The sequence below is a fragment of the Sphaeramia orbicularis genome, chromosome 5, assembly GCF_902148855.1.
Source record: "Sphaeramia orbicularis chromosome 5, fSphaOr1.1, whole genome shotgun sequence".
Taxonomy (NCBI): domain Eukaryota; kingdom Metazoa; phylum Chordata; class Actinopteri; order Kurtiformes; family Apogonidae; genus Sphaeramia; species Sphaeramia orbicularis.
Genome location: NC_043961.1, coordinates 35238253 through 35265638, shown reverse-complemented (window position 1 = coordinate 35265638; position 27386 = coordinate 35238253). Strand labels below are relative to the sequence as shown.

The window sequence follows — 27386 nt, the reverse complement described above, 5'->3', positions numbered from 1 at the left end:
ACCTCTAAATAATAATAATAATAATAATAATAATAATAATAATAATAATAATAATAATAATAATAATTCAGACATACAAGTTATTAACGACAAAAGGAGTTACAGGGCCATATAGATATATATATATATTTTCTGCTGTTAACTTACATTTATCACCGAGGATGCCATCGATGCTATGCTTTGTTTTCTTTTCTCCATCTTCATCCTTCTTATCACAGTCATCCTCGTCATCTTTTTTGCCAAATCGGGCCCTCAAAACGCGGCTGATGGAGCTCACTAATGGCAACAAAAAGGTAAATGGGTGATTAGCCCTAAAACCCATAAAAGAACCATAGTAATCCTATAATACATTTTTTTAGAAGGATATAGCACAGGAAAAAAAAAAGTTTGAAAAAGAAGCAGCTACGTGGAAATAATGTCTAAATTAAACATGTGCATATAGGAGACAAATGTAACTTCAAATACAGTGAGTTAAATAGGCTGTTGAGAACCAGAGGCACTTTTTTTCCACACAGCAATGTTATAGGATGGTTTTTCTGGGTCAAACAGCTGTAGGTCTGCTTCCTGCTACACTGAAACATTTTATTATCAGTAACTGGGGCTTAAAACATGTTGGATTCATAGTGGTGTTCAGAGTGGGCTGCAGTGTTCGCTCGTAATAAGAAAAAAAAAGTGCAGCTTACCAGATGAAGCCTCACCTGAAGGAACTGTGCTTCTGTCGCACACCCCGTCCTTCAGCAGCTTATCCCGGATCTCCCAGCTGAACATACCCGGGTTTTCTCTCTTGTACTCCTCGATCCTCTTCTCAACGTCAGGAGTTGCCACCTGCTTTAGGTTTGAAGAAGTGTTGCACGTAGAAAATAAAGAAAATAAGAAAAATAAAAATAAAATAAATAAAAAAAAAAAATACAGGAAGAGGAGGAAAAAGGGGAAATTTTAGACAGATTTAATTGAGACTATTACAACTATTACAGCATAAATACAGAAAAGTAAAAGAACTCAAATAAATGTAATGTCTTATTGTAAATTGGGATATTGGAAGATAGTAAGTGTTTTACTGCAGGCAAAAATAAATAGGAAAAGCATTTATTATTAAAAGTAACATCAGCCCATATTGTGGGAAAACGATTGAAAGAGATGTATTTTTTGTTGTTATTGTTGCAAATGTAATATAAATGTTATCATAAATTAATTTTCAACGCCAGACTTAATAAATTCATAAATAAGAAGGATTTTTCAATGAATGTTACAGGTACCTGCATATTTATTTAGCTATTATATTATATTATATTATATTATATTATATTATATTATATTATATTATATTATATATTTTGTAAAATTATGAAGTGTGTCATAATAAAAGGCCTGCAGTCTACAGGTGGGATGAATTGTGAATACCCTTAATACATGTTGTTGTTGTTATTATTATTATTATTATTATTATTATTATTATTATCATTATTATTATTATTACTGGACATCTTTTGGTTGAATGCTGGTCTGCATCCTACTGGGCTCACTCAGGTGTCACAGAGCTCGTGCCCCCCTTTTGTCGCCCATCTGACCCCCTTCCACGTGCTGCCGTGACACAAACCACCCGTTCATGGATCCCACTCACCCTGGGCTTGCTGCCTCCTATGGCCCCCGGACGGATGGAGCCGGTCTCTTGGTACCGGCAGAGGATCTTGGACACGCAGCCGTGAGAAACTCGCAGTTGTCGCGAGATTACACAGGGTCGGATGCCGTGGTGGGCCATCTCCACTATCTTGTGTCGGATGTGATTTGGCAGGGGCCTCCCGTTGATGAACACGCCGCCAAGCTGGTTCACCCTACCCTGGCCCAGGGGGGTCGATACTGCACCAATAACAATAAAAGTCTCAACAACAACAACAACAACAACAAATAAACAACACATCCTTCCTCATCCTCATTTAAGCACTTCAGTGTCTCCGTGGAGGAAGATGAGGCTACATATTTGGCCTGTGATAAAATCAAACGGTGCCGTGTTTGCTGTGTTACTGGCTTTTAATGGGACGCAGTTTACGCACATTATCATATTATACATTTTCAAGAGCGCGTCGTGCCAAATTCATCCCGCGTCATGTCTGGCTGACAGGATGCATCCGAGGCACTTCAGCGTCCAATTCCACATTCAAGAGAACCTAAAGAGGGTGACACTTCCCGCCTTGATTATTCCTAGTCATGCTGTACAAATATTGATGTGATCCTTTGAGCCATCTCTTTGCTGTGTGTATTATTGCCACTTCCAGCAGCAGGACACTTGAACAAATCCCGGAGCTTGAGTAACTTGCAAGCTACGTGGTTTTGTCCATTTCAGTCCAGGGCACTTGAGCACGAACTGGGTGTAATGGGAAAACTGTTTCCATAAATGCATGCAAATACAAAGTGATCTTTTTCCGCCCATATGTTCACACAACTTGAGTGTGGGCGTCCTAGTTGAAAAAAAAATAAATTACCAATTAGATTGTTTTTTTGTTTTTTTTGGTGCAAAAGCTACACAATTAAATAGTAACAAAAATCCAGAAAAAAACCTGCTTGTTTGGTCGCAGAATTTATTATGTTAGATGCAGTTTTAACATGAAGGATGATTTGCAGAGGCCCATGGTTATTATTATTATTATCATCATCATCATCATCATCATCATCATCATCACTGCATTTTTAGGATTCACATATCACATATTTAAAAAATAATATTATGCAGAAATAAATTATGGAATAAAATCATTACATTCATAAATGTATAATGTTAACACGTGGGTTGCAGCCTGTAAAAACCTCAATTACAAATAAATACAATTCTATCACACAAATGCACAAAAATATTCTAATATCGAACTGCAAGCAAACACGTGATGATGAGCATCTGTGAAAATATGCAAAATAAGCATGCATTTCTGAGATATTAAATGAAATGTAGTCAGACTTGAGCTTGTTAACTTTAATCGTGTCTGACTGGAGGTCGTATTTTCTCACCCACCTTTTTATTTCCCAGCATGTCGTCAGTAACAGACTGTGCTCGCTGTGAATATCAGTCTACAAGCTGACACAGAGGTGCACTGATGCGTTTGGTCACAGCACTAGTTCAGACAGATGTTGTCTTTCTTACCTTCCAGAGGGAAGCCGGTTCGGGGGTAGTTCTGGCCTGGCGCAGGGCGCACCATCCGAGGCACAGTTCCTGGTAAAGTAGCCATCATGTAGCTACTCAACACGCCGAGTCAGACTCTCGGAACCTGCTAAATCTCACAAAGTCCAAGTCAAAAAAGCGGAAGGTCTTCAAAAATGTTGCAAGAAGCTGCTCGGTGTGCTGTCAAATCCCAATCCCAGGCGATGAAACTGGACAAGCCCGTCCACCGGGGGGAAAGAAGTGATGCACAAAATGAAAAATAAAAAAACAAAAACAAAAACGACAAATAAAAAACACTACCCCCTTCAAACAGGGACGTCTGCAAAAATGGATGTGTTACACAGGAAGTTAATTGTATTAGAGTTGGAAAATGCACTGTTATTCTTTTCCCTGGGTGTCGTTTGGGTTCAGTATAATGTCTGCTAGCTGGCTGGAAGTAGTTTAAGTGGCCAACTTTGGTGCATGTCGTAAGAGGAGACAGCCGAGCGCTCCCATAGGCTCCCTGGCCTTTCTTTTATGGATGAAAGAGAGTGGGTTTAGCCAGGAGCCAGCCGACCAATCAGAGCAACACATTTCACTTTTAATTCACTGCTGCCTCCCTCTTAAATCCCAACACACCAAACCGGTGCAAATATCATATCTAAGTGCTATTCTAAATTCAGTCTTTTCACAAAGTGTCCGCTTCTATAACAGTGACTATAGACATGCGACAAATAAGGCTGTAAATGGATGCACTCCTTTCTTTCTTTCTTTCTTTCTTTCTTTCTTTCTTTCTTTCTTTCTTTCTTTCTTAAAAATAACACAATAAACTCTGAATGACCGTGCACCACAACATCACCAAATGCCTAAAAGTCGAACAGAAAAAGGCATTTATTTCTAACATATATTTGAATATAATTGCACTAATAATGCACGTATCATACTTTGACAACACTGACAATAACCTGACTCAACTCCTCAAAATAAAATCCAGCCGCATAAACATCCTGAACAAAACTTAGAGCGCTTCCTGGGTTCATGTGCATCACTGCCTTTGGATCAGATTCATGGGGTCAAAATAACTGGAGTCGGGAACTGATGATGTGCTGTCTGTGAAAAGCGGCGCAAAAAAAAAGCGGTCCAGCTCTGCGGAGGTTCGCCTATAAGACGCGTTTGGCTTGTTAACCTTTCTATTAACTAAATACGCGCAGCATGAGCATCTAAATCGCTCCTATAGCTTTTGTGGTAATTACAACATTTGGATCGACCCGCTATTGATGACAACAGGTTGACTTGCCCTGGAGTACACACAAGAGTAATTGCTTAAAGGTAATTGTTGAAAAATAATGCGCTACTATTAAACTCTAATAAAAAGAGCACATATGGCAGAAAAGAAGAGGTGCATGTGTCAACTCTGTGGGCCCACCGTGCATATAAAATTGTGTGACAATTGCCGTGGAAAACACTCCTGGTGGAAGGCAATTTCACAAATAATTTTAGCAACAATTAGGGAGTGTGGAGGGGTGAAATGGCGATTTCACATGCAGATGTGCCGGTGGGAAGGATCTGGTACCCTGCCGAATAGCTATGACCCTCACTCTCCCGCTTTGGTTTGCTTCACATGGGACAGAAAGGCACAAAGAGACAGCCTCACCCTCCTGGGAAGGCGCAAAGAGCACTGGATTAAGTCAAGCATCAATCATGTGAAATCCAAACAATAGCACATTTCTCTTATGGAAAGCATACAATGTGTTTTTTAACCAAACATCCCAGCCCCTGTGCGCGTCTGGCTGAGGCCAACAGGCTGCAGCAGGTATGTGTCTGAAATCACAGACACACACATAATAAAAGCAAATAAACCCCTGTAGATATCAGCGGTCTTCAACCAAGACCTGTCTCTGTTGTTTTAATCATTATTAACCTCGTTTTCATATGTTATGCACCTATTGATAATTACACCTCAAATAAAGAGCTTCCTTTTTTTTTTTTTTTCATATTGTCATGGATTTATATGTGACGTGATTTTTTTCAGGCCATGGGACTAAAATACTGGTAGTATAAATATTTTCATTTATTTTCCCTTTCAAGTTTATTGATCTATAATCTGCTGTTACATTTCCATCCAAAATGATTTGCCTGATTTCCACTCCTGACACGCGGGAGGCAGAACATTTATAAAAGAAAAAAAAAAAAACAACTTCATAGTTCAATGAAACAGTCAAAAATAAAGAAAATCGCAGTTTTGTTTTTTTTTTTTTTTTTTTCATTAATCGCACTTTATTGTACAGTTATCTCTACCACTATATGCTTAAATTCACAATTACTTTGCTTGCAGTGAAAGAATCAAATCTTTAGCTCTGCTGAAATATCAGCCTCATTCTAAAAAGTTTTTCAGTTTGAAGTAGTTTGACTTTAATAATCAAGTTTCAATCTTGCAGCATCTTTTAGTCTGACTTTTATATTCAGGACTACAGTCTTATGAAAGTATTGCAGGGGCAAGGTGTCACAAACTTGGTGCTGTCATGTCCACTAGTGGGCGTCTACTGCTGCACACTTCCATCAGTTCATTATTAACCTACTTAAAAATATGAGAAAATCCAGGTCGGACACATTCACATGACCTTATCTTGCTTCAAACAACAGTTTTACAGTCTTAAATGTGCATTATGTTATTGTACCCAAAGACTGTCTGACCTGGACTGGCATCTGCATCAGCCCTGGTCACAGCCTAAACTGCATTTATCCTGCTTTATTCTGCAGGGTTCAGCTTAGTGTCTGGCTCATATAAGTAACTCTGTCACTTAAGTTTCCTCTCAGCTGCAGCAGACAGAAAAACACCTCCTCTCTCATGATAAAGTCTCCAATCTTATCTTGATCAGGACCGCTCTTCAAACACTTTCCTACATAGCCTCTCATTATTTGTGTTATGGCAATTACCAAAGTTTCTTTTTTGCTTGTAGGTGAACACTTTTTTCCTCTCCTATCTACATGTATTTTCTCTATACACAATGTTTAGTTATTCATACTGAGCCGCACAAAGAGAAAACATCTTTGATGAGCGGCATTACCAATTTAGGTTTTATCTTTTTAGAGCCGAACAAAGGAGCAAAGGAGTGAAGTTCAGGCATTAAGTGTGTATAAATAGTATTTTTTACTAACATTTTACAAGTGTTTTATCTTCCAGTAGGATTTAGCGGAAACTGCAGCACATCATGAATTATAAATTAAATATAGCTTATTAAAATTATTTATTTTAGAATTTGTGTCATAAAATCCAGCTCATGAAGTAGAAACAGATTTCAATTGAGTTTAACATATTGGAGATTTTTGTCCAACAGCTTTAGACTGACAGTACATAGGTGGACTGACGCTATTCTGGGAACAAACACTGTCCTAAAATCTAACTAAGACCCCCTAAAAATGAGACAACAGACCATAAGGGGTTTATTTTAATCTAACCCCCCCCCCAAAAAAAAAACAAACAAAAAAAAAACAAAAACAAATGAGACACTTTATGTTGGTTTCTGCTTAATTTTGTAACTTCTCTGTTGGTAGACCTCATTGTTTATTTGCGTCTTCAACTGGAAATTGATAGTTAAATCTAAAACACAAAGGTAACATACATATGGCATAGCTGAGATCTTTAACAAATCCAAAGAACAGCAGTAAATCAGTCCATGCTCTTTCCTCTGGAGTTCCTGATCTTTAAACATCAACTAATTCAGCGGCTTCGTGAAGCTATTTCCATTTTCGTCATATTAAAACTGAAAAAGCTTTAAAAATAAATAAATAAATAAATAAAAAGCTGAAGCCAAAGGCGAGTTCTGTTCTTTGTTGACAAGCAGCTGTTTATATATAATCTTAAATCTGCACTGTTGCATAGATAAACCCCCAGCTGTTTTCCTTCTATGGTGGCTGGTTTCATTTGTGTTAATTCTGAGAGTATACTGTATGTAAAATCTCTCTGTGTGTAATACAGCAACGATGATAAACTGCAGCTCAAATGTTATAAGACAGAAATTTTTAGGGCCTTATTTTTCCACTAATATGAGAATGGCCATATTTTCAATATCATGTAAATTCAGAGGGCAGTAAGTCCATTTATGAAGCCGGCGACAGTTTCTGCATGTGCAGCACTCTGCTTTAACAGTGACAAGTTCTTCACTTACATCACTGGTTTTTACTTGTTGAGACGTTTTCACATCTGCTTAGCGTTACCCAAAAATGTAATCACTTCCTTGTGGGAATTATGTTATCATGATAGAGAGCACAAATAAAATACCCTCACAGGCAGAGACCAATGACAAGCTTACTTTGAGTTGTAGTTCTGATTCAGGAAAGGTGGCTTTAGATATTCATCTTCTTACGTGTGGCACTGAAAGGAGCTCTAAACAGGCATTCAGGGTCTGACAAAGTGATATTTGGGTAAAAGGAAAACAAGAACACAGGCATTCCTCACCCTCATTTGGAAAGAGTTAGTCTGCATTTGAACCTTGTTTCAACTCCCACTGTCCAGTCTCCACCTAGCTGATATGGTTGTATACAATGCATGTAAGAAACACGGTGGTATAATAAAATAAAGTGATGCAAAGGAAAGGCAGCTGGTTTGGAAAATGTAATAAATCCTTAAAAGAACAACAGAGGAACCCATTTTACACAGCCCTGCACTGCAGGCCAGTTCTGAAATCATCCTTTACAGCAGAGGTTTTGTGCCCAGGAGAGATGAATCTGTGTGGCCAAGAAGATGAAAGGGATGGAAATGCAAACATTTAGTAAAAAACTTGAAACATTTTGGAATATTTTTGCCTTCAAAAAGACAGCAAAGATAAGCATTGAATGTATAACAAATGTCACTGGTCAGCCTCAAACACAGGACTGACACACACCCTGACACTCTGCTACCACACCAGTACGGTAAACGCTTCCCCATTCAGACCTCCGAAATCATCCAAATTAAATAAGAAGTAGGGAGGAAATTTAAAAACCACTGTTTAGAGCACAATATGTTCAACAACCTAACTCTTTCCTTTGTAGAACCCTCTTCACACAATGTGTGGTAGAAGAAAGGAACAACAACATATGTTTTGTCGACATCTGACTCTAGAGTCTGAGTTATGAGTTGTGGAAACGTCTATAACTCAACCAGTGATCAAAACACCGCCAAAGGCCCGTCAGAGAAGGAAGGTCTCTCTGGACTTTCAAAAAGGTCAAAGGTAGGAGAGGGAGGACAAACTGGACCAAGATACCTGAGAACAAACCTCAAGATGCTAAAACTGGTAAAAAAGAGAAGGCATCACAGTCATATCAGGCTTAGCTGAGGAGAAGGGGAAATGTTACCACCTTGTTGCAACACCATCAAGTGGCTGATCCGTTCTGCAGAGAGCACAAGTCTGTGGAAATGAGTGGTGTGTGCGGGTGACATCACACCAACAGGCAGACTCATCTGGACGGGTGCAGGTGGGTGCAGGGGTGGAAGCAGTGGGCTGGGGGTTGATCTGTGGCAGAGTGGGTGACATCCTGTCACTGCTGATTATAGTGTGAATTCTGTGTATCCTAAATAACACCTTCACTTGGCACAAGCAGTGCAAAGTAGTGATGTGACACTTGTAGATAGAAGTCTGGGGAAGGAAGACCGAGGCTGCAAATTTAGGTGGATCACCAGGGGCCAAGAGGATGACGAACAGAAATAGTGGACGAAAGACAGACAGTGTAGCACACGACTAAGAGTACCAAAATAAGCACAATGTCACACTTTAAAGGCAGGAAGTAACTGAGAACAAATAAGTAGAAAATTCAAGGCGCATGACAAAGCGCTGATGATGGCTGTCGTCTCTTCAGTGTCCCCAGAGGACATGCAACAGCTCCTTTATCCTCTCTAAACAATATGTTACAAAACCTGTTGTGTGTTTGGCCCCAGGCTCTTATCACCCCACAGCAGAGCTCACCTGTCGTCTTCAGTTTAACACAATGCAAAACTAAAGAGGCAGCCCTTTCTGTTTTAACGTCATACGAATCACATACTCCGTGCATGGGCAACAGAGGCTTGTTTCAGGGTGAACATACAGTATGTTTATGTAAGGATGGCGTTGGAGTCGTTAGAGTTTAATAAGATGCCTGCTACTTTGAGTTGTGCATAAACAAGGTACCATGTCACAGCCAACCGCTGATCTCGTGTCTTTGATGATTCGCCTCCGACCGCCACAAACGCATGGAGATAATGCAACATTTTAAATGGTGTATAACAAGTCATGGCCGCCTACGATGTCCCTAAGATAAGGCTGCTCCTGGTTTAGTGTCAGTTTGTGCAGGAAAGGGTATCATTACAGAGTAATCCCTGTGTTGCTACTGTGTTTTCAATAAACAGGTTACACTTACAGCTAAATGAGAAAGATCACAGATCAACAGATTTCCCTAAAGCATGTATAAACATGTCTGAGACGAAATCAGTAAAGAGGCATATTGGAGGAATGTGTCCTTGATAATATTTGTCACTTTCCTCCAAATCCCTTCAAAGACTTGACTAGAGCACAAACTGAAGGGTTGTTTTTCTTTTTTTTTTTTTCTTTTTTTTTTACCGATTAGAACATTATTGGTCAAATGATGTAAAATGTAAATTAATTAAAGCTGTGTCCAGTACATTAAACACTCACCATGTGCAAATCAGAAAAAAAAAAAAAAACAAGAAGGAGACAGATTATTTGCAAAATTAAAAAAAAAAAAAAATACAGTTGTTAAAACTCCTTTTCATGTTGTAACAACATCACTGGACATTGAAACCTTTAGTGAGTTTGGCTGTAAAGGAATACTGTGGGTTGCTGGCATCATTTTATTACAGTGGCCAGTGTTACAATCCATTTTACACGACCAAGAATGCTCTGTGTGTGTGTGTTGTACTTGTGTGCTTGTGTGAGTGTGAGTGTGTGTGGCATGTGATAGGACCAAAATGCTTGGGTATCACGCTCTGATGTGCATGCCAAATCCACTTGTCCTCTCACACAACCTACCAGTGTGGCTCTGCCGTTTCAGCTCTGCCAGCAGAGGTCTGGGGAGAGCAGCACAGGAAACAGGCCACGACCCCTTATAGCAGGAAGCACAATGTGATGCGCTAACTGAATTGAAACCATATATTACTTTTAACCAGCACTATCCCTTTGCCCCGTCTCCTACAACGGGCTCTTAAAAGTCTCATAATGTAAAGCATGACGTTGTGTTTGAAAGTTGTTTTTAAGGCACCTGTGTCAAAGCAGATTCTTAAGCGATGGGTTCACATCGTAACTTATTTCTGCTTCTTGTTGAAAAAGGAAGAATCCAAACGTCAGTGCAATAAGAAAAAAAAATAAGGACGAATATGAGTAGATTAGGTTATAAACGTCAATACTCACTTTGACACTGTTTACAAACCACTAAAACTATTAAAATGTCATTTTCCATCACTTATAATCCTGTATAACACAGCATGTAGTTAAAATGTGGAGGGTCTTTAGTTTTAATAATTGTGCAGATTGTTCACATTTTACATCCTCGGAAAATTATGAACTGAACTGTACAACACATACTTTATTATGATCTGACTGACTATTTACTATATTTTTCACACTCTTACAGATTGTATTTCTCGTTGGATTTTAATTTTGTAATATACAATATTTAAATGTATGTTCCTCTGCCACATTTGCATTTTTTGTACATATTTTATTACTGTGTGTATCTTTGTTTAATGTTTATTGTTATTAATATCATTTTTCTCTGATACACCAAGACAAAATTCCTTGTGTGTGAAAATTTACTGGGCAGTAAAGTTCATTCTGATTCTGATTCTGAAAGTGCAGTACTGCAATGACACAGCATCTGATAAATAAAAAATTACTTCTTACTGTAGTGCGGTGTGGGTAAAACTGCAGTACATATACTTTTGCATCTACAGTGAGACTAGAGTGGAAAAGTAACACTCTCACAACAGAATTAACAACAAATAAAAGCTTTAATAACGGCAAGTCTTACTCAACATCCAATTGAGAATCAGGATAAAACAATATTATCACATAAAATAGGTTGTCTTCATTATTCACTCTGAAACACACCAAACCAGTGACCAAGTCACAATTCACCACAAGTCTCATTTTGAAAGAACACAAGATATTTTTGCTTGAATCAAACTGCAGCAAGAGTAGACAAATCTTGAAAAAAAAAAAAAAAGTAACAGAAAAAGAAAAAGCTTCTTTGTTAATGAAGATAAAAAGTAATGCCTCCATTTTGCATGCTATCACAATTAGTCTCACCACAACCATCTGAAAGATCCTTCCAGAGAAGGGAAATCACTTGACCCTCCATCTGTGACCGAATCCTGCCTTTCCATTAGGTGCTCTCTGCAACCATAACGTCTATCTCTGCTGAAGCTGGACACAGATGCTTAAAAAAGCAGGAGGCATCACAAAGAGCTTACAGACACCAAGTCACACGGTGTCTGTGATTGAAAAGATCTATTATACTGACTAAGAGAACAGAGAATCATCTGCATGTGCTGTTTATCTCAAAGCTAAAACATAAAACTTCCATTTGGTTGAAAAATGCACACATTTAAAATGCATTTCTAGATGTAAATTTACACACTGGAAAAAATCTAAATCTTATCAAGTATATTTTTCTCATTTCTAGTCAAAACATTTCATCACACTTAAAGTAAGACATAATCACCTAAAGAGTAATTTTTCAGTGAGAAATAAGAACTTATTTTTAAGACAATAGATCTTGAAAATCTTCTTTCAAGAAATTTTACCAAGATCATTTTCATCTGTTTCATTGCTTGAATTAAGCAAAATATTTTGAATAAAAGCAAAATAAATCTTCCAATGGAACAAGTGAAAATTATCTTGGTAAGAGTTCTTGAAATAAGATTTTCAGGATCTATTGTCCAAAAATAAGTTCTTATATCTCACTGAAAAGTTACTCTTTAGGTGATTATGTCATATTTTAAGTGCGATGAGATATTTTGACTAGAAATGAGAAAAATACACTTGGTAAGTTTGGATTTTTGCAGTGCATGCATTTGTTCTTGAAACCTCACAATAACAGAGCATATTTTACACTAGATCCAAGCCTGCAATAAGATATGAAAGTACTCACATTGTTATAATAGCAGCTGATGTGTCAGATATCTAAAGTCATGGAGATAAAGAGTCCATCCTGTGAAAACTCATCTACAAAATTTTAACACAAACTGAGCCAATTGCTGTTTATTTATGGGTGGAAATATTCTCTCATTCCTTAATCCTAATAAACCATATAAACCCAACAAATTATCTGAAAATTAAATTATCACAAAGCTGTTAACATGGCTCATAAAACTTTGACAGTTTGGTATATGATAAGATAAGATACATGGATGTGGAGGTTTCAAAAGGGAAACACACCAGCGCATGTTATGATAATCTGATTACTAAAGAGCCCTCTGAAAAACTTCTCATTCAGTTAAACATATTGGTCTGTTGTCTCCCTGATAATCTACCTTAGAAAATGTATTACATGATGGAAAAATGGTGGTCAAATGTAAGTAGCATAAAACAGTTTAAGCCGTTAAAGAGGCTGGTGGGATTCAGTGGTTAACACAAAGACCCAGATATAATTCCTGGTGTTATGTTTTTGTGGTGTTTGCATTTTTCACAGACAAGAAGTAAAAATTCACCTCAGCTGTGTCTTTCACGTCGTGTTAACATTTCAGGACAGGGGACTCAGGGACATCTCTTCAAGTAATCTGGAAGGAACTCGAGATTTTCCCGTTTGTTCATGTAAATTCAAACCCCGCAAGACTAAGAATGTGTTGTGCAGTCTTTGCTCTTTTCAGCTGCCAGCGACCAACACCCACTGATCTAAAATGTATAATAACTTTTGAACCAGTAATCCTATGAATACACTGAAATCATTCAGGTAAAATGCAGTTTCTCAGCTTTTCATTGTTATCACATATGACCTATTTGGACATTCAAAGGCTCTGTAGTGAACACAGAAACAGCATCATCTTCTGAAACATTAATTCATCAATAAAACTCATATAATTTGATTGTTTTTACATTCAGTTAATTATATATTTTGTCTAAAAACTCACTTTTCTTCAGTTTTTTCTCTGTTCTAATATAATAATATTTGAATTTACTCTGAGCTTTTAAGAACAGCTCCATGATGTGTAAATTGAATATAGGAAAATACATGATTTTCACTGAAAAATGCAAAGTGCTGAGGGTAACATGATAATAAATGGCAATATATCACTTGGGAAATGTTAGATGAGGACAAAATTCATTTGGAGGTCACAAAAAAATAGTGCTCAGTCTCTATGGATTAAAAAACACAAACAATAATCTACAATATAACTCTCAAGAAAACCATATTTCTGTTTTGTTTTGTTTTGAAATGTATATATGTTTGGTCAAATAACAATGATGGACATGCATCCCATCATTATTATCCTTTTCAAAAAATCAATAACAAATAATGTGTAAAGACATACTAAGACCAAGATCATATAGTAACCCACGACTCTTTCTCCTGCTGATGTAGTGACAGTGGTTGAAGACAAAGCTTAGTGTTTATAAGACATTAGTGGAATCTACCACATAATCAAATTAAATTCAGACATCTTCGACTCTAAGGTCTAGAGCTTGACTTAAAGGAGCCTCCTCTTGCTTTTTTCCTGGTAAAATATCTGGTCATCTGAGCGTCTCTAACTGAACTGTCACAGATGATTAGAAGAGGAACAACTTGTCTTGGTATCCCAAAGAGCATGGGGTCCTCACGAGAGACTGAGCCACAACTAGAATCAATGTCACTGTTCAGATAATCACGCATTGCTGATTTACCATGTAAGATGCATTTTGTTTGCTGCCTAGCTGTGTAAAGCCTCTATTCATTTTCAGATTTTTCCAGAGAAACGTGGTCAACTTAATATTGACGCCTTCCTCCTGAATTTCAGCTCTGGTTGGTGAGAAGAAAATGTTTTGAATAATGATGTTCATTTGGTTACTTAAATCATTTCTGTGAAACCAAACTGCCAAAGTTTTGACATCTTTCTAAACTAATAAGCTTGTAATCCTGTTATTCTGTTCAATTAGAGCTATAAGTGGATGTGTATTGAGTGATTTAATCAGGTACTTACATTTGTGTAAGATACTGTATAGTAACTGGTGACTTCTGCACTTTTGATTTCAGTTATTCAAGATTTTTTGTTGTATTTGCTTATTCATTATTATTATTATTATTATTATTATTATTATTATTATTATTATTATTATTATTATTACAGTGAGAAAATATATGGTTTCTGCAACACTGCACAAGGGGAAATATGCAAGACTACACATGTGCGCATATGAATATTGAAATACATGTGAAAACAGATATAAGATTCAAATAGATTTATAAGAATTATAAGAACGTTCGACTATTTAATCTGTAATCAGTTAAAAGTCAGAACTGACTTTATGTATTGAGAGTCACGCCGGGACAGTAATATATTTTCAGAATTGCAAACAAGGCCTTGTTTCTTTTGTGTATCTTCAATGACCTCTCCTTGCAGAAAACCATGTGTTTGTCACACACACAGCCACACACACACACACACACACACACACACACACAGGAAAAACAAGCTTTTCACAACAGGAGTGTGAAATCATCATGTTCCAAGAGGAGTGGGTGGGGGTGGGGGGGTGGGGGCTGGGTCTCCAGTGGGCAGAAATCTCTGCGCACTCAAACGACATCAGGCAGACCGATGACCCCTGGATTCATGACCACGCTCAGGAAATCAGTGTTTCATCTCTGCTCAGATCGACAGTGGAAACTGAGTACATTTAATTCTCAGTGCGTTGATGCCATAAGACAGAAAAAAAAAACTGACAAAAAGGCTAATGAACAGTGACAGACCACTTTAACTAAGTAGAAATTTAACATATGGTTTGGTTTTAATTATGCTCTGATATTAATCTGACCATACAACCATCAGTAAAAATAGAAAACAGCAGACTTATGTATTTAAAGCATTGCATTTAATGCCTTTTCAACATGTACATTCACTCATTTTTAGCCAGTACAGTAAGTGCAAAATCACAAATAGTGTAAAGGCCTTTTTTTCATTAACACAAGTATAGAAAACACAAATTTGAGGCATTTAAGTCAGTATTTAATCTAATTTCTATTTCTCATGAGTAGTCCAGTGCAGCATTTTGACTAAATAAGGTATTGTATATTCACATCAAAACATTATTTCACATTCTCCTTCAAACAGCGACAATCAGTTGGTGAAATGTAGAAACATGTTATTTTATTAATCTAAAAAAGAGCACACATTTGTTCCACTTCAAACAGTTAAAATACAACTGCAGATTACCTGTAAAAACAATAATGATGAAAATGAAAATAACTACATGAAAAAGTAGTTTAGGGGCCACAACCCACAGTTTGTATTGATTAACTAGAAGGTTAAACAATACACCCCAAACAATTTAGTTCAATGGAACGGAATGATTCTGTATAATCACCACTTCTGCTGTTCCTACTGTTTATAATCAGTATTATACACACGGTGTTACTACTGTAGATCTTATTTATGTGAACACTTTGTAGCCTTCTGCTGCTGCCTCTGACCAACAAACACATATATTTGATTGCTATGTCTATTTTTTTCTTCTAGGTACATTAACAAACCTTCCAATAATTTACAGAAATAATTTTAACATATCTTCAACTTGTTACATCTTTAAAACAAACTCAGTCACCGTATAAAACACCACCATATCAAAAGCAAACTTACAGCTGTATTTCTGTCGCACACGCCAGTGGTGCAGAGAACACGGAGCAGTGCAACAGCATCACCTAGCGTCAGACTGAAGTAGTGATACACATACGTTACGTCACTTCCTGTTTAAATATGGCTGCGCGCTGATAAATGTCACATTATCACCGTTCGGGGAAACGTTATGCAGGCTAATTAAAACACATTTATATCAACCCTGAAGGGAAGTTGAAAGGATTCCTATCTGAGGAAAATTGTAGCTTCATTTGACGCCCTTACAGGTATGTTTTTTTTGTGATTAATGTGCAAACAGCACGAAGATAGATGACACTATCTGCTGTTGAGTTAGCTTTAGCATTTAGCATTACCTCAGGCTAGCTTAAGTTACAGTGTCCTCATCAGTTAATAAACACTGATAGTAAATGAAGATGTGTCGTACAGTAAAGACTAGTAGTAGCACGTTTTGTCGCATTTTAACTGAATTAAATGTGCTTCTCTTGTGTTGCAGGGTTTTCCAAACTAGCATCATGGTCCATCTATGTAAGTACGAACTACTGGAACACATCATGCCCTAACTACATCTATCATTACATTCACCTAGCCGTATAGATATGGAATCTACATGTATAATCACTAAGAAAAGACAAGAAAAAGGCAGCAATAATGAATAAATGAAATACAACAGATACATATGTGGGCTTGGCCAAGCGAGTAACGGAGTGAGAAAGCACTGTGCAGCAATACAAATCATTCCATATCTGTTTCTACAAATTATTTTAACAGCAACCATATTAACTCAAATTGTAGGTCTAAGCAAGTACTTTAGCATTCCATTAAAGAATAGTAACCACATATTTAATAAAAACATGAATTTATCGTCATTGAAAAAGTAACGGAGTAAGGAAAAATATACAGCAGTTATTCAAGGTTTGGAAAAAATGCTAAAAGGTGCAAAGATTTAGCATACCACACTTTTCTTTATATATGAGTGTACTTATGTCCAAAAATGAAACTATCATCATTTTTATTTTAGTTTTAAAAGACATTAATTCATGGTAACGGAGTGAGGATCCAAAAAAGTAACTGAGTGAGTTGTTTGTTCAGTGTGATGCACCAGAGTAGTAATCAAAAATTTTATTAAGATACTGATAAAATTATCAGTCTTTGGTGAGATGTTTCATCACTATATTTAATACACATCTTTCTGCTGTTTTTTTTTTTTAAATAATAAATAACATTCAAAATCAATATAGTTTAGATTATTATGAAATATAACATTATAGACACAGGCATGTATTTTGAACATATTTATTTACACATTGCTGTTTATATTCTGAATTTATGCTGTAAACATTCATTTACAACCTGTACTGTTCTTATTTTACACTGCATTCTAATATATTTTCTTATATATCCAGTTGTAATTCAGGTACAAATTAAATAAACACAGTTTTAGAAATTAGAGATATATGTCTTTCATGCTGAGTAATCAAAAATTTTGTTGTAGAGAAAAAAGAAATTGACCCTGATGTTCACTTTCGCTTGACCAGGCCCATGTATATAATACAAAGAAATATGCTTATCAAAACAAGGGCAGTCTCAAATACTTAGGCTTAATGAGAGAAGTCATATTAGACAGAGCTACCAAATAGTGAGATGGGGACAGTATCATTGAAATAATGGAAATGACCAAGTTAATTTTGGGCAAGAAGAGTATCAAGTAACAAGAGTATCAAATACATTGTTTTCCATTAAGTTTGAATATTTTTACCTCCTCTTGTGAAATGATAGGGGCGATGTGATTTATTCTTGATCGATAAAGTGTAACTGGAACTAATTAAGTAATAATTGCACCTGGTCAAAGGTGATTACTGATATGTATAATTAGGAATAAAAAAGAGGGAAGTGTCTGAAAACAAAAATTATTCCAGTGTGTACAGGGTGGGGAAGCAAAATTTACAATGAACATTTAGTTGTTTTTTCTCAGCAGGCACTACGTCAATTGTTTTGAAACCAAACATATATTGATGTCATAATCATATTTAACACTATTATCCATACATTTTCAGAAACTTTTGCCCATATGAGTAATCAGGAAAGCAAATGTCAGAGTGTGTGATTTGCTGAATGCACTCGTCACACCAAAGGAGATTTCAAAAATAGTTGGAGTGTCCATAAAGACTGTTTATAATGTAAAGAAGAGAATGACTATGAGCAAAACTATTACGAGAAAGTCTGGAAGATACTATTAAAGAAGAATGGGAGAAGTTGTCACCCCAATATTTGAGGAACACTTGCGCAAGTTTCAGGAAGCGTGTGAAGGCAGTTATTGAGAAAGAAGGAGGACACATAGAATAAAAACATTTTCTATTATGTCAATTTTCTTGTGGCAAATAAATTCTCATGGCTTTCAATAAACTAATTGGTCATACACTGTCTTTCAATCCCTGCCTCAAAATATTGTAAATTTTGCTTCCCCACCCTGTATGTATACACATTCATGTGTGTACACACAAAACTGTAATAGTATAAAAATTATGAACTGATTAAATTAATATTACATTGAAGCTGCAGGCAACTGTATATTTTTTTAATGGCAAGACGTTAAGACATTTATAGAGGCCCTTTCAGATGTTTTTTTTCTCCAGTTTAATGAAGAAAAATAATTTATAAATCCATTGTGTGAAGGTGGTTGGTTGGTAATTTTTGCTTTGTGTCAAATATTGAAAATCTACCCACAGGAGTTGGAACAAACAGGTGTGGTCTGACAAACACTCCAAGCTCAAACTCATAAAATACAGATGACAGGTTACAAGAGAGAAAAATTGAACTAAGGCAAGTGATAAACCGTTGACTACTATGCCACTTTCTCCCCTCCCTGCTTAAAAGGCTTTTAACTGAAGCACAATGAAACCAGAGGAGAGGGAGGAAAACTAGTGTTTGCTGAGAATTTATCTGTAGTCTGTGACGTACACAACATATCATGTTTGCTCTTCAGAAATGTGCTTGAACTACACATTTTAAGCCTATGACATTATAGCTTTAAAATCTTGCAGAGATGGAGTTATTATTTTTTTTTTACCATTATGTGTACAGCAGCAGTGGATGACAAAGCTCTTTTCATTTGTGAGATTGCTTATTGTGCTCTTTTTCTTTTGCAGCATCACTCCTTCTAAAGAATTACCATGGGGGTCACGTTGTCATCCGACTGGCTCTTGCAGGCCACAATCAGTCTAACAGACCCTTTTATCGTATCGTGGCAGCTTACAATAAAAGGGCAAGAGATGGGAAATATTTAGAGCAGCTGGGCACCTATGACCCCCTTCCTAACATCTACAATGAAAAACTTGTCAGCTTCAACTTCGATCGAATTAAATACTGGATCGGCTGTGGCGCACATCCGACAAAGCCAGTGGCCAAACTTCTAGGTGTGTATTCAAGACATGAGCTGTTCTTTTAAGGTGGATCTGTGTTGCACAATTTAATTCTCAGGCATTCCATACTTTTGTGTCGCCCATAATAAGCTGTTTAATGAAGGAGGTCCATCTGTGGCTTTTTTTAGCTGCACCTTTTAGATGATGTTCATCTTGAGATATATTTATTTGTATTTACTAGTCACTGACATTTTGTATTATTAAGTACCGCGTTAACACCCTCTACTTGAGAGAAAAAGTAAATACGCCTCAACATATGTGTAATACATGGTTGTCTGGTGGTTGTTAAGTGAAGATTTCAGTTATGGAATAATTTCTTAAAGAGAATTACTTACACTATGTTTCAGCACGTGAAGTCTGTTAAAATATGTCAGTCACTGGAAATGTTTGGAAAGCATGTAGTGAATGATGGTGTATTTACATCACTTTTCTCTTTCTATCAGGTTTATCAGGATTCTTTCCCCTGCATCCCATGACAATAACAGAAGCTGAGCGCCGCAGAGCCCAAGCAGAGCAGACAGAAACATCCACAGCAGCAGCAGCAGAAGGTGTGGAGGAAGGACAGCAACAGGCTGAAGTGTGACTGTCCACTACTAAAGGATGTCACAGACATTTGGAAAGAGAACTGACCACTTTGTTTCCTGACACACTGAAAAGACTACTCACAGAGACTGTATCTAAGTGCTTCAGTAGTTGCTGTGAAGAATTCATATTAAAATCATGTTCTATTAATTCATAATGTTCAGTTTCATTCTGGTTATTGAACACAGTCCTTTTTACAGACAACTCACAGGAAGAAATGAAAGTTACATTTTCTATGAACTTGACTCATGACCTTTGTCGTCAGTCCTCCCTCATTTGTCACCTACTTGTATTTGAAAGTGCACACATTAATCAATAATGAATGACAATAATGTCAAACAAAAAACAAAGGAATCAGTAGAGGGTGGGTGTGTTGATATGACTATTGGCATACTTCATTCTCCACCCTTATTGGCAGGTAATGGTTGGGCAACCTCTGTAAACTGTTCTCTGATTAAAAAAACGTCACACATGCGTTTAGGTGTTCATAATGGCATCTCCTCGACCTAGCAGGTTTTATTTTTTTCAAAGACTGAATATTTACAGACTAAAATATAGACACACGCCGGTTACACTGCTTTTGTATGAATTGTAAGTAAACTCTTCATAACAGACTTAATGTGCATGATAAATGCAACACTGATATCAGTACTTCATAAAAACAACCAGGTCTGTTTGTAACCTTAAACAGGCAATTTCTTCACATCCAATCTAATCCAACTTTATTTGTAAAGCACTTTAAAACAACTGCAGTGGACCAAATTGCTGTACAGAAGAATAAATAAAAACCAAAATAAAAGAATAAAGAATAGATTAAAACACAGAGATCAACTGTACAAGTTCATAAGTTGTATCTTCTGTCAAACACCCATACATGTCAATATTATTTTCTGCATTATGGGTTTATTTTCTATAGGAGGTTTTTAAGTGATTTCTCTGGAACAATGTAAATCTCAGAATAGCCAAATCATTTGATAAAACGGGGCCAAGATTCAAATTGACCTGATGATTTTTCTTGTAAATACATAAACTGCTGCTGGGCATCCTTGTCACATGTTTGATCACATGTGGTAGGTGCCTTATCTGTAACACATCGATAGGCCAGTCCATAAGTGTGCTTTGCCTCAGGCAGGTGGTGATAAGAATGACTGATTTAACCTCGTAAGACCCAGGAAATGTCAGCAAAGGATAAGCTTTTTTGCTTTTTATTAAATAAGTGCTTATATTGGAAACATCATGATGCAAGAGTTTTTTCAGATGCAGTTTTTAAAATTTTTATGGAATGTCCTGTCCAATGTGTGGTGGACAGTTTTGTTTTTTTTGTATAAAGTTGTGAAACTCTTGTCCACAAATGTGGACAGTGGTTCATAGGAGGTTAAGCCAAGTCACACTTGCCGACACCCTTATATCCATATGAAGGTCCAGCAGAAACAAATGTTAACCTCAAAATAGTTCTGCTGCTGATATGGCTTCTCTTGGACAGTTTGATTCATTAACTTATAGATTTACTGTGCATCTCCTGCTGTACCTGTAATTATGAAGCAGTGTACCATCGCTGACACATATATAGTCAGTAATTTTGTCTTCTGTATTCTTATGCACCAGAGATGGGCTTTAATACTTTCATGCATGAATTATGAGAACCTTAATCAAGATTTTTTTTTCTGAGTCTTTTTATTCCTCTTTAGGCATGAAAAAAACTTGATTGAAATTTTTTTTTTATTAACCTGTTTTTCATGGAGTTACAAAAATGTCCACTCAGCTGGACACCATGCGTTTAATTGTTGAAGCAAAGAAACATACATACTTACATTACTTACATTATGTTGCTAATCTGATGTTTTCTCACATTTTAACATACTATAATAGTTATTACTCACTCAAATAATATGCAAAAAACAACAAAACACAACAACTTAAAAAAAAAAATAGGACCAATGGCCCTGTAGCTTACCGGCCAAATGAAAAGCTTTGGGAAATGTATCCAGATGCCATTTATTATCACCCAGTTCTGTGTATTTATTATATTACAGAAATAGCCCATGTTTTGGTCATATTCCAGTCAGATCTGTAAAAAATTCAAATTCCAACCTGATATCATTGATACTGATTTATTGTATCAATCCACTTCCTATCTGTTATAATGGGAAAATTTGTCAAAGTCGCACCAAATCCAGAATTAGATCCGGATTGAAATAATTTCAATACCTTGTGCTGACATCATCATACAGAAGCTGTATACCTAGTTTGAAGTCAATCAGAACTGGAGTTTGGGAGAAGAAGACGATTGAAATTTTTTCCCCATAAGAGCCCATGTTAAATTTTCCGTAAGTTCCCGGATCCAGAAGAAGATCCTGATCAGCATGTGGACATTATGTTTTGGTTATCTCCCCATCAGGGCTGGACTGTAGAAATTTACACTGGATATCATTTATATTTACTGAGTTATTGCATCGATCCACTTCCTATCTCTTATAATGGGGAAATTTTTCAAAGTGGCACCAAATCCAGAATCAGATCTGGATCCAAATAATTTCACTAACTTTTGTTGGCATCATCATAAAGAAGTTGTATAACAAGTTTGACGTCAATCAGAATTGTAGTTTTGTTAAAGACGACGATTGAAATTTTTGTAAGGGACGACAGACGATGAGGACAGACAACGCCACCGGATGCCACATGACAACAATAGCTTACGGCCTGTTGGCCAGTAAGCTAAAAAACAAACCTGTTAATTACAGTCTAATAACAATTAGCAATTGATTTACACTTAAATATGTTGCTGCAGATCAGGTTTATCAAGAACAGGAATGTTACAGTAACGGTATGAATTGCAGTGTATTATGGGATGGTGCATAAGTATCCACTGTGTTGGTTGATATGCAAGTAAAACAACAAAATCCATGAATATACAAGAGAACAGCTGTAGAATAACTGTCCACTGGAGTGACCACTGTGCATGAAAGGGTTAAAAATCATGTCTTAAACATTTTCGATTCCATCACAGCAGTTTTACAGTTTGTCAAAGTGACAAGGAAATAGTCTGTATTTTGCTGACCGCCACTTCAGAAATGATTTTCTAATAAGCAAACAAAGGTGTGGAGGGCTTTATCCAAAACTCTTTGGGCTTCAGAAGAAATATTTACCTGTAACCTTGTCAGCACTCACTTTTCTCCTGGGGCTATTGACACTGGTTGTTCGGCCTTCTGGAATCATGCTAAATGATCTATTTATAGGCTCACTCTTCTTTTCAAGTGGCTGTTTTGTCAGTGTTACTCAATATAACAATCTGTAAAGCAAGACACGTGACGTCATCCATATAACATTGAGTAATAGGTCTTTATATTAGCATCACCTCCACCCAGTGTCCACCTTGGTCCTTACCCATTTCAACGTCACTGTACTGTAATTTCGGCCTTTGTAAATAAGCATGTGCTGGGTGTGAGCGTACTCAACACCAAACTTAACAAATCACAACACCGTATCACAATACATCAGAAGTTTACCTAAGGTGGACGCTACATCAGCACCGGCCTCACTTTCTAGTTGATCATTGATGGCACACAGGGTAAATGTGAATCTGATAGACCTCAGTTTATGTTGCCAACAGCTGCTCTCAGAACTGAACCGAACTGAACTGAACATCCAATTCACTGACGGTCACAGGAGCAGATCCTTGGAGGTTCATCGAAAGACAGAAAATCTAAATTATTCTTCTTCACTGTAACGCATATGAGTTGACATACGGACTGAAAATTACATGTTTTGGATGATTACCTGAATGTGAAAGAAAATGAAAAAGTGGATTTCTTTGGAATCCTTTAACTGGAGGAAGCTTTCTGGCATTCTCATAATCTTCACTTTATTGGGGGTTATGCTGATGGCATACAGCACTTTTTTTACACCACAAGGTAAGTCTCGAATGCATTACTTCAATTCATTGAAGAATTATTTTGTATGTAAATTGTAATATCATTGCATATCACAGCTTATTCCATTTTATTTCAGTAATATAAGGAGTAATCATAGTAATTCATCAGGAATAAAATTGGTTAATGTTTAAAGATAACTTCCCAATGACAAAATAAACTCTTCTACAATACATTAATATTACTATTTGTAAACAGTATGATTGTTAGTAAATTTCATTCTTAAATTTGATCAGATATAAGTAAAATTGTATTTATGAACCTGTCTATAGTGAAAAAATTCCATCACATTACTGATTTTGAGGAATAAGCTTTATTTTATGATGTCATCCAAGCTGCTGTATTTTTGATGTGCTGGTGCAATCTAATTCCCACCAAAGACATACATTTCACATAAAAGTGATTACCTGATCATAGGTGATCTGGATACTTATACAATAATTATAGAATCAGAAAAGTTTTAGAATACAATCATTACACCTCAGATGTCTCCCTCAGATAATTAAACTACAGCCTTTTCACCCCTGGAGGACAGGATTATCCTTCAATATGACCTCAGTTATTCTATTAAACTAAGTAAACAGACAAGAACAGTGAATTAAATCAGATATATCCACTATCTTTGCATCATAATCGCTTTGCTCAACCATCAAACTTGTTTTCATCAAATTTAGTTTTTTATCAAAAAATACTGGATAAGTGGCAACAGTAGAATTCAGCAGCAGTTCACAGTTTAAGTTCTTGCAACTTTTTCATGAAGTGTTTGTTCCTGTACAAGAAAATATGCAAAAAAGATTAGTAGAGAGAAGTAGATGCACAACAAGACAAAAAGCACAAGACTAAAAGGAGGAACATGCTGTCCTCCCTTATAGACTGTAGAGAAGTGGACCTATTTATCCTTTATCCTATTACATGTTTGTACATTTCTGTCACAATTAAATTAAGAACTCTTGGGTTATAGCCAAAACATGTTTGGTGAAGTTACAGCAATTTTGACCTATAACTTTTGGTCAGCAAAACCAAACCAGTTTATTCTATGAAGTAAATGTTTCTCCCAAATTTGAGGATATTCTGTCAAGCCATATTCATTTTTTTGCTACACTTTTTATTTATAAACATTTTAGCTTTACAAAACAAGAACATGAAAGTGAGATCTAGGGATGATAATTATAACATACACATGCGTACAACATCAGCCATCTTTTTTTTTTTTTTTTTTTTTTTTAAATTAGTACTGTCAACATTTGGAAAGTGTGTCCATTTTCTTTAATGTCTTTTTCCCAGCTCCTCCTGGAGCCGCAGGGTGAAAGTCATGCATTCCATCAGTCTAATGTTTTTTACAATAGAAATAAAAAGGCCCATTGCAAGTGGCTCCTTCTGTAGCCATCATTTTATTATGGCTTTTTTAGCTGATGTCAACAGTATCTTTAGGAAGTAAACATCACCTGAATCCAGTTCAACTGGGAGCTAACCAAGATACAATACTGTAAAAGAGCAGCTGATGTTAAAGCCCAGTGTTTTTCATTTTATATTGGTTACCTCCAACCAGAAGGGCTGGATGAGTGGGCAAAGCCACATCCATTTTAAACATAATTTGGATCCGTGTATGAACAGACAGACAGACAAACAGACCTCTTTATAAAGATGTGTGGATGCATCTAAAAAGAGCTGAAATGAGTAGAATAAAGCGCTCATGTTTTAGTTCAACACTGTGAACTTATAATGACAGCTAAGATGAAGCTCTTGTTCTTAGATGCATCTATGTAACACTATGGAAAACACAGGGGTAATAGTACATGTATTAGTACAAACAGTTTTGGTAGGTAATATTTTAGTTCATTTAAAATTTCTGTGGTACACTGTGAGGGAAGTTAATGTTGTATTCAAGAGACATTTGCCTTTTGTACATTTGGAACAAAGGATATTAAACGTGTGCATTGTGTTCTTTAAAATATATTTAAAATTATCTACAAGTATGATTGTTTAGAGCAGTGTTTTTCAATCTTGGGGTCGCGACCCCACATGGGGTCACCTGGAATTCAAATGGGGTCACATGAAATTTCTAGTAATTGATAAAACAAAATTACTAATAAAAAATATTTTTTAATGATTCAATATATATTTCATTATAATTAAACCACCACACACTTTTCCCAATAAAAATCAAGTTCAAATACAATGCAGGATTTAATATCTGAGAGGGCTTGTCTGGTTCAGGGCCGGTATCCTGCATGTTTTAGATGTATTCCTCTTCCAACATACCTGATCCAATCATGCGTTACTATGCTTCAACCTGCTCAAACACAGTCGCAGTCAGAAAACTGGACAGAACAGAGAATGGAAAGATTTCTTGGCCCTCCTGGCACTGCTAAGACATCTCCAAGAGAAAAATGGCAACGCAGGCAAGGCAGAGTTATTTGTATGGCACAATTCATACACAGGGCAATTCACAGTGCTTTACAAAAATGGAAAAGAGACAGGTTAAAAACACACAATTACAATTAAAACATAATCAGTAAAACATAAAAAAAATAATCACAAAACATAAATAATGAAAAAAGTTTCTGTTTTGAATGTCTGAGGTCACCAGAAATTTGTGATGTTAAAATGGGGTCATGAGCCAAAAAAGGTTGGGAACCACTGGTTTAGAACAAAGAGTTCTGATGTTAAAAAAGCCACTGTGTTGTATTGAGTATATACCAGGGGTGTCCAGTCCTGGTCCTCGAGGGCCGGTATCCTGCATGTTTTAGGTGTATTCCTCTTCCAACACACCTGAGTCAAATGATAAGCCTATCATCAAGTGCTGCAGAAGCCTGATAACGACTGTCAGGTGTGCTGGAAGAGGGAAACATCTAGAAAACAGGCGTCAAACATGCGGCCCGGGGGCCAAATCTGGCCCGCCAAAGGTTCCATCTGACCCGCAGGATGAAAGTGCAAAAATGAACCTGAACAGTCAAGGATATCCAAATCATTTTGGTTCAGGTTCCACATACAGACCAATGTGATCTACAGTAAAAGTAACAACACAATAACCCATAAACAATGACAACGACAAATTTTCTTTGTGAAAAATTATGTGGAAAAAATTTAAGAGAAAAAAATAACATTACACTGTGAAAATATTTACATTTTACAAAACTATTCTTTCACAATAAAATGTAAATAAATACATAAATAAAAACAAAGATGAACAACCTGAAATGTGCAATTTGAACAATGTTCTGCCTGTTACTAAATGTTTTGTGCATTTATGGATCCACTGTGATCTGTAATTGTGTTAATAATAAGAGATGGAATAGTGTAGAAAGTGTTCAAATTTTAGTTCCAAACTCCAAACAATATTCTGCTTGTTACCAAATGTTTATGTAATATTGTATGTAAATGTACATGTATAAATAATAAGTTGAGGCATAATATTGTTAAAATTGCACTAATTTTTCAAAGGAAATTTGTGTTTTTTCAGGTTATTCACATCTTTTTTGTAAAATGTAAATTTTTATTTATTTATTTATTTATTTATTTATTTA

General features: G+C 36.3%; 2 protein-coding genes across 4 annotated transcripts in view; one reads left to right on the top strand and one right to left on the bottom strand.

Moving 5' to 3' along the window:
- pax7a (paired box 7a) overlaps positions 1-3619 on the bottom strand; it is a 46552-nt gene extending 42933 nt beyond the window's left edge. The window contains exons 1-4 of one of the 2 annotated variants that reach the window (XM_030135527.1): positions 3134-3619; positions 1622-1857; positions 684-828; positions 148-276 (exon numbers count right to left, since the gene is read on the bottom strand). In XM_030135527.1, the coding sequence (XP_029991387.1) occupies positions 148-276; positions 684-828; positions 1622-1857; positions 3134-3221 (598 nt within the window). In that variant the 5' untranslated portion in view covers positions 3222-3619. The remainder of the gene's footprint in view (positions 1-147; positions 277-683; positions 829-1621; positions 1858-3133) is intronic. The other variant, XM_030135528.1, reaches the window with a different exon arrangement.
- A 12422-nt stretch (positions 3620-16041) lies between these two features.
- On the top strand, positions 16042-20087 carry mrps16 (mitochondrial ribosomal protein S16). 2 transcript variants are annotated; one of them, XM_030135482.1, is made up of 4 exons: positions 16042-16148; positions 16421-16454; positions 19076-19342; positions 19792-20087. In XM_030135482.1, the coding sequence occupies exons 2-4, from the start codon at positions 16442-16444 to the stop codon at positions 19929-19931; spliced, it is 420 nt and encodes a 139-aa protein (XP_029991342.1). In that variant the 5' UTR covers positions 16042-16148; positions 16421-16441; the 3' UTR covers positions 19932-20087. The 2 variants fall into 2 exon arrangements, with proteins under 2 accessions (XP_029991342.1, XP_029991341.1); XM_030135481.1 differs by having other exon boundaries at positions 16042-16195; positions 16423-16454.
- Positions 20088-27386: the final 7299 nt, after the last annotated feature.

Excerpts from the sequence above, each read along its gene's own strand:
- mrps16 (XM_030135482.1), top strand. Across the intron at positions 19,343-19,791 it reads GCCAGTGGCCAAACTTCTAG|GTTTATCAGGATTCTTTCCC; the intron begins GTGTGTATTCAA and ends TCTTTCTATCAG.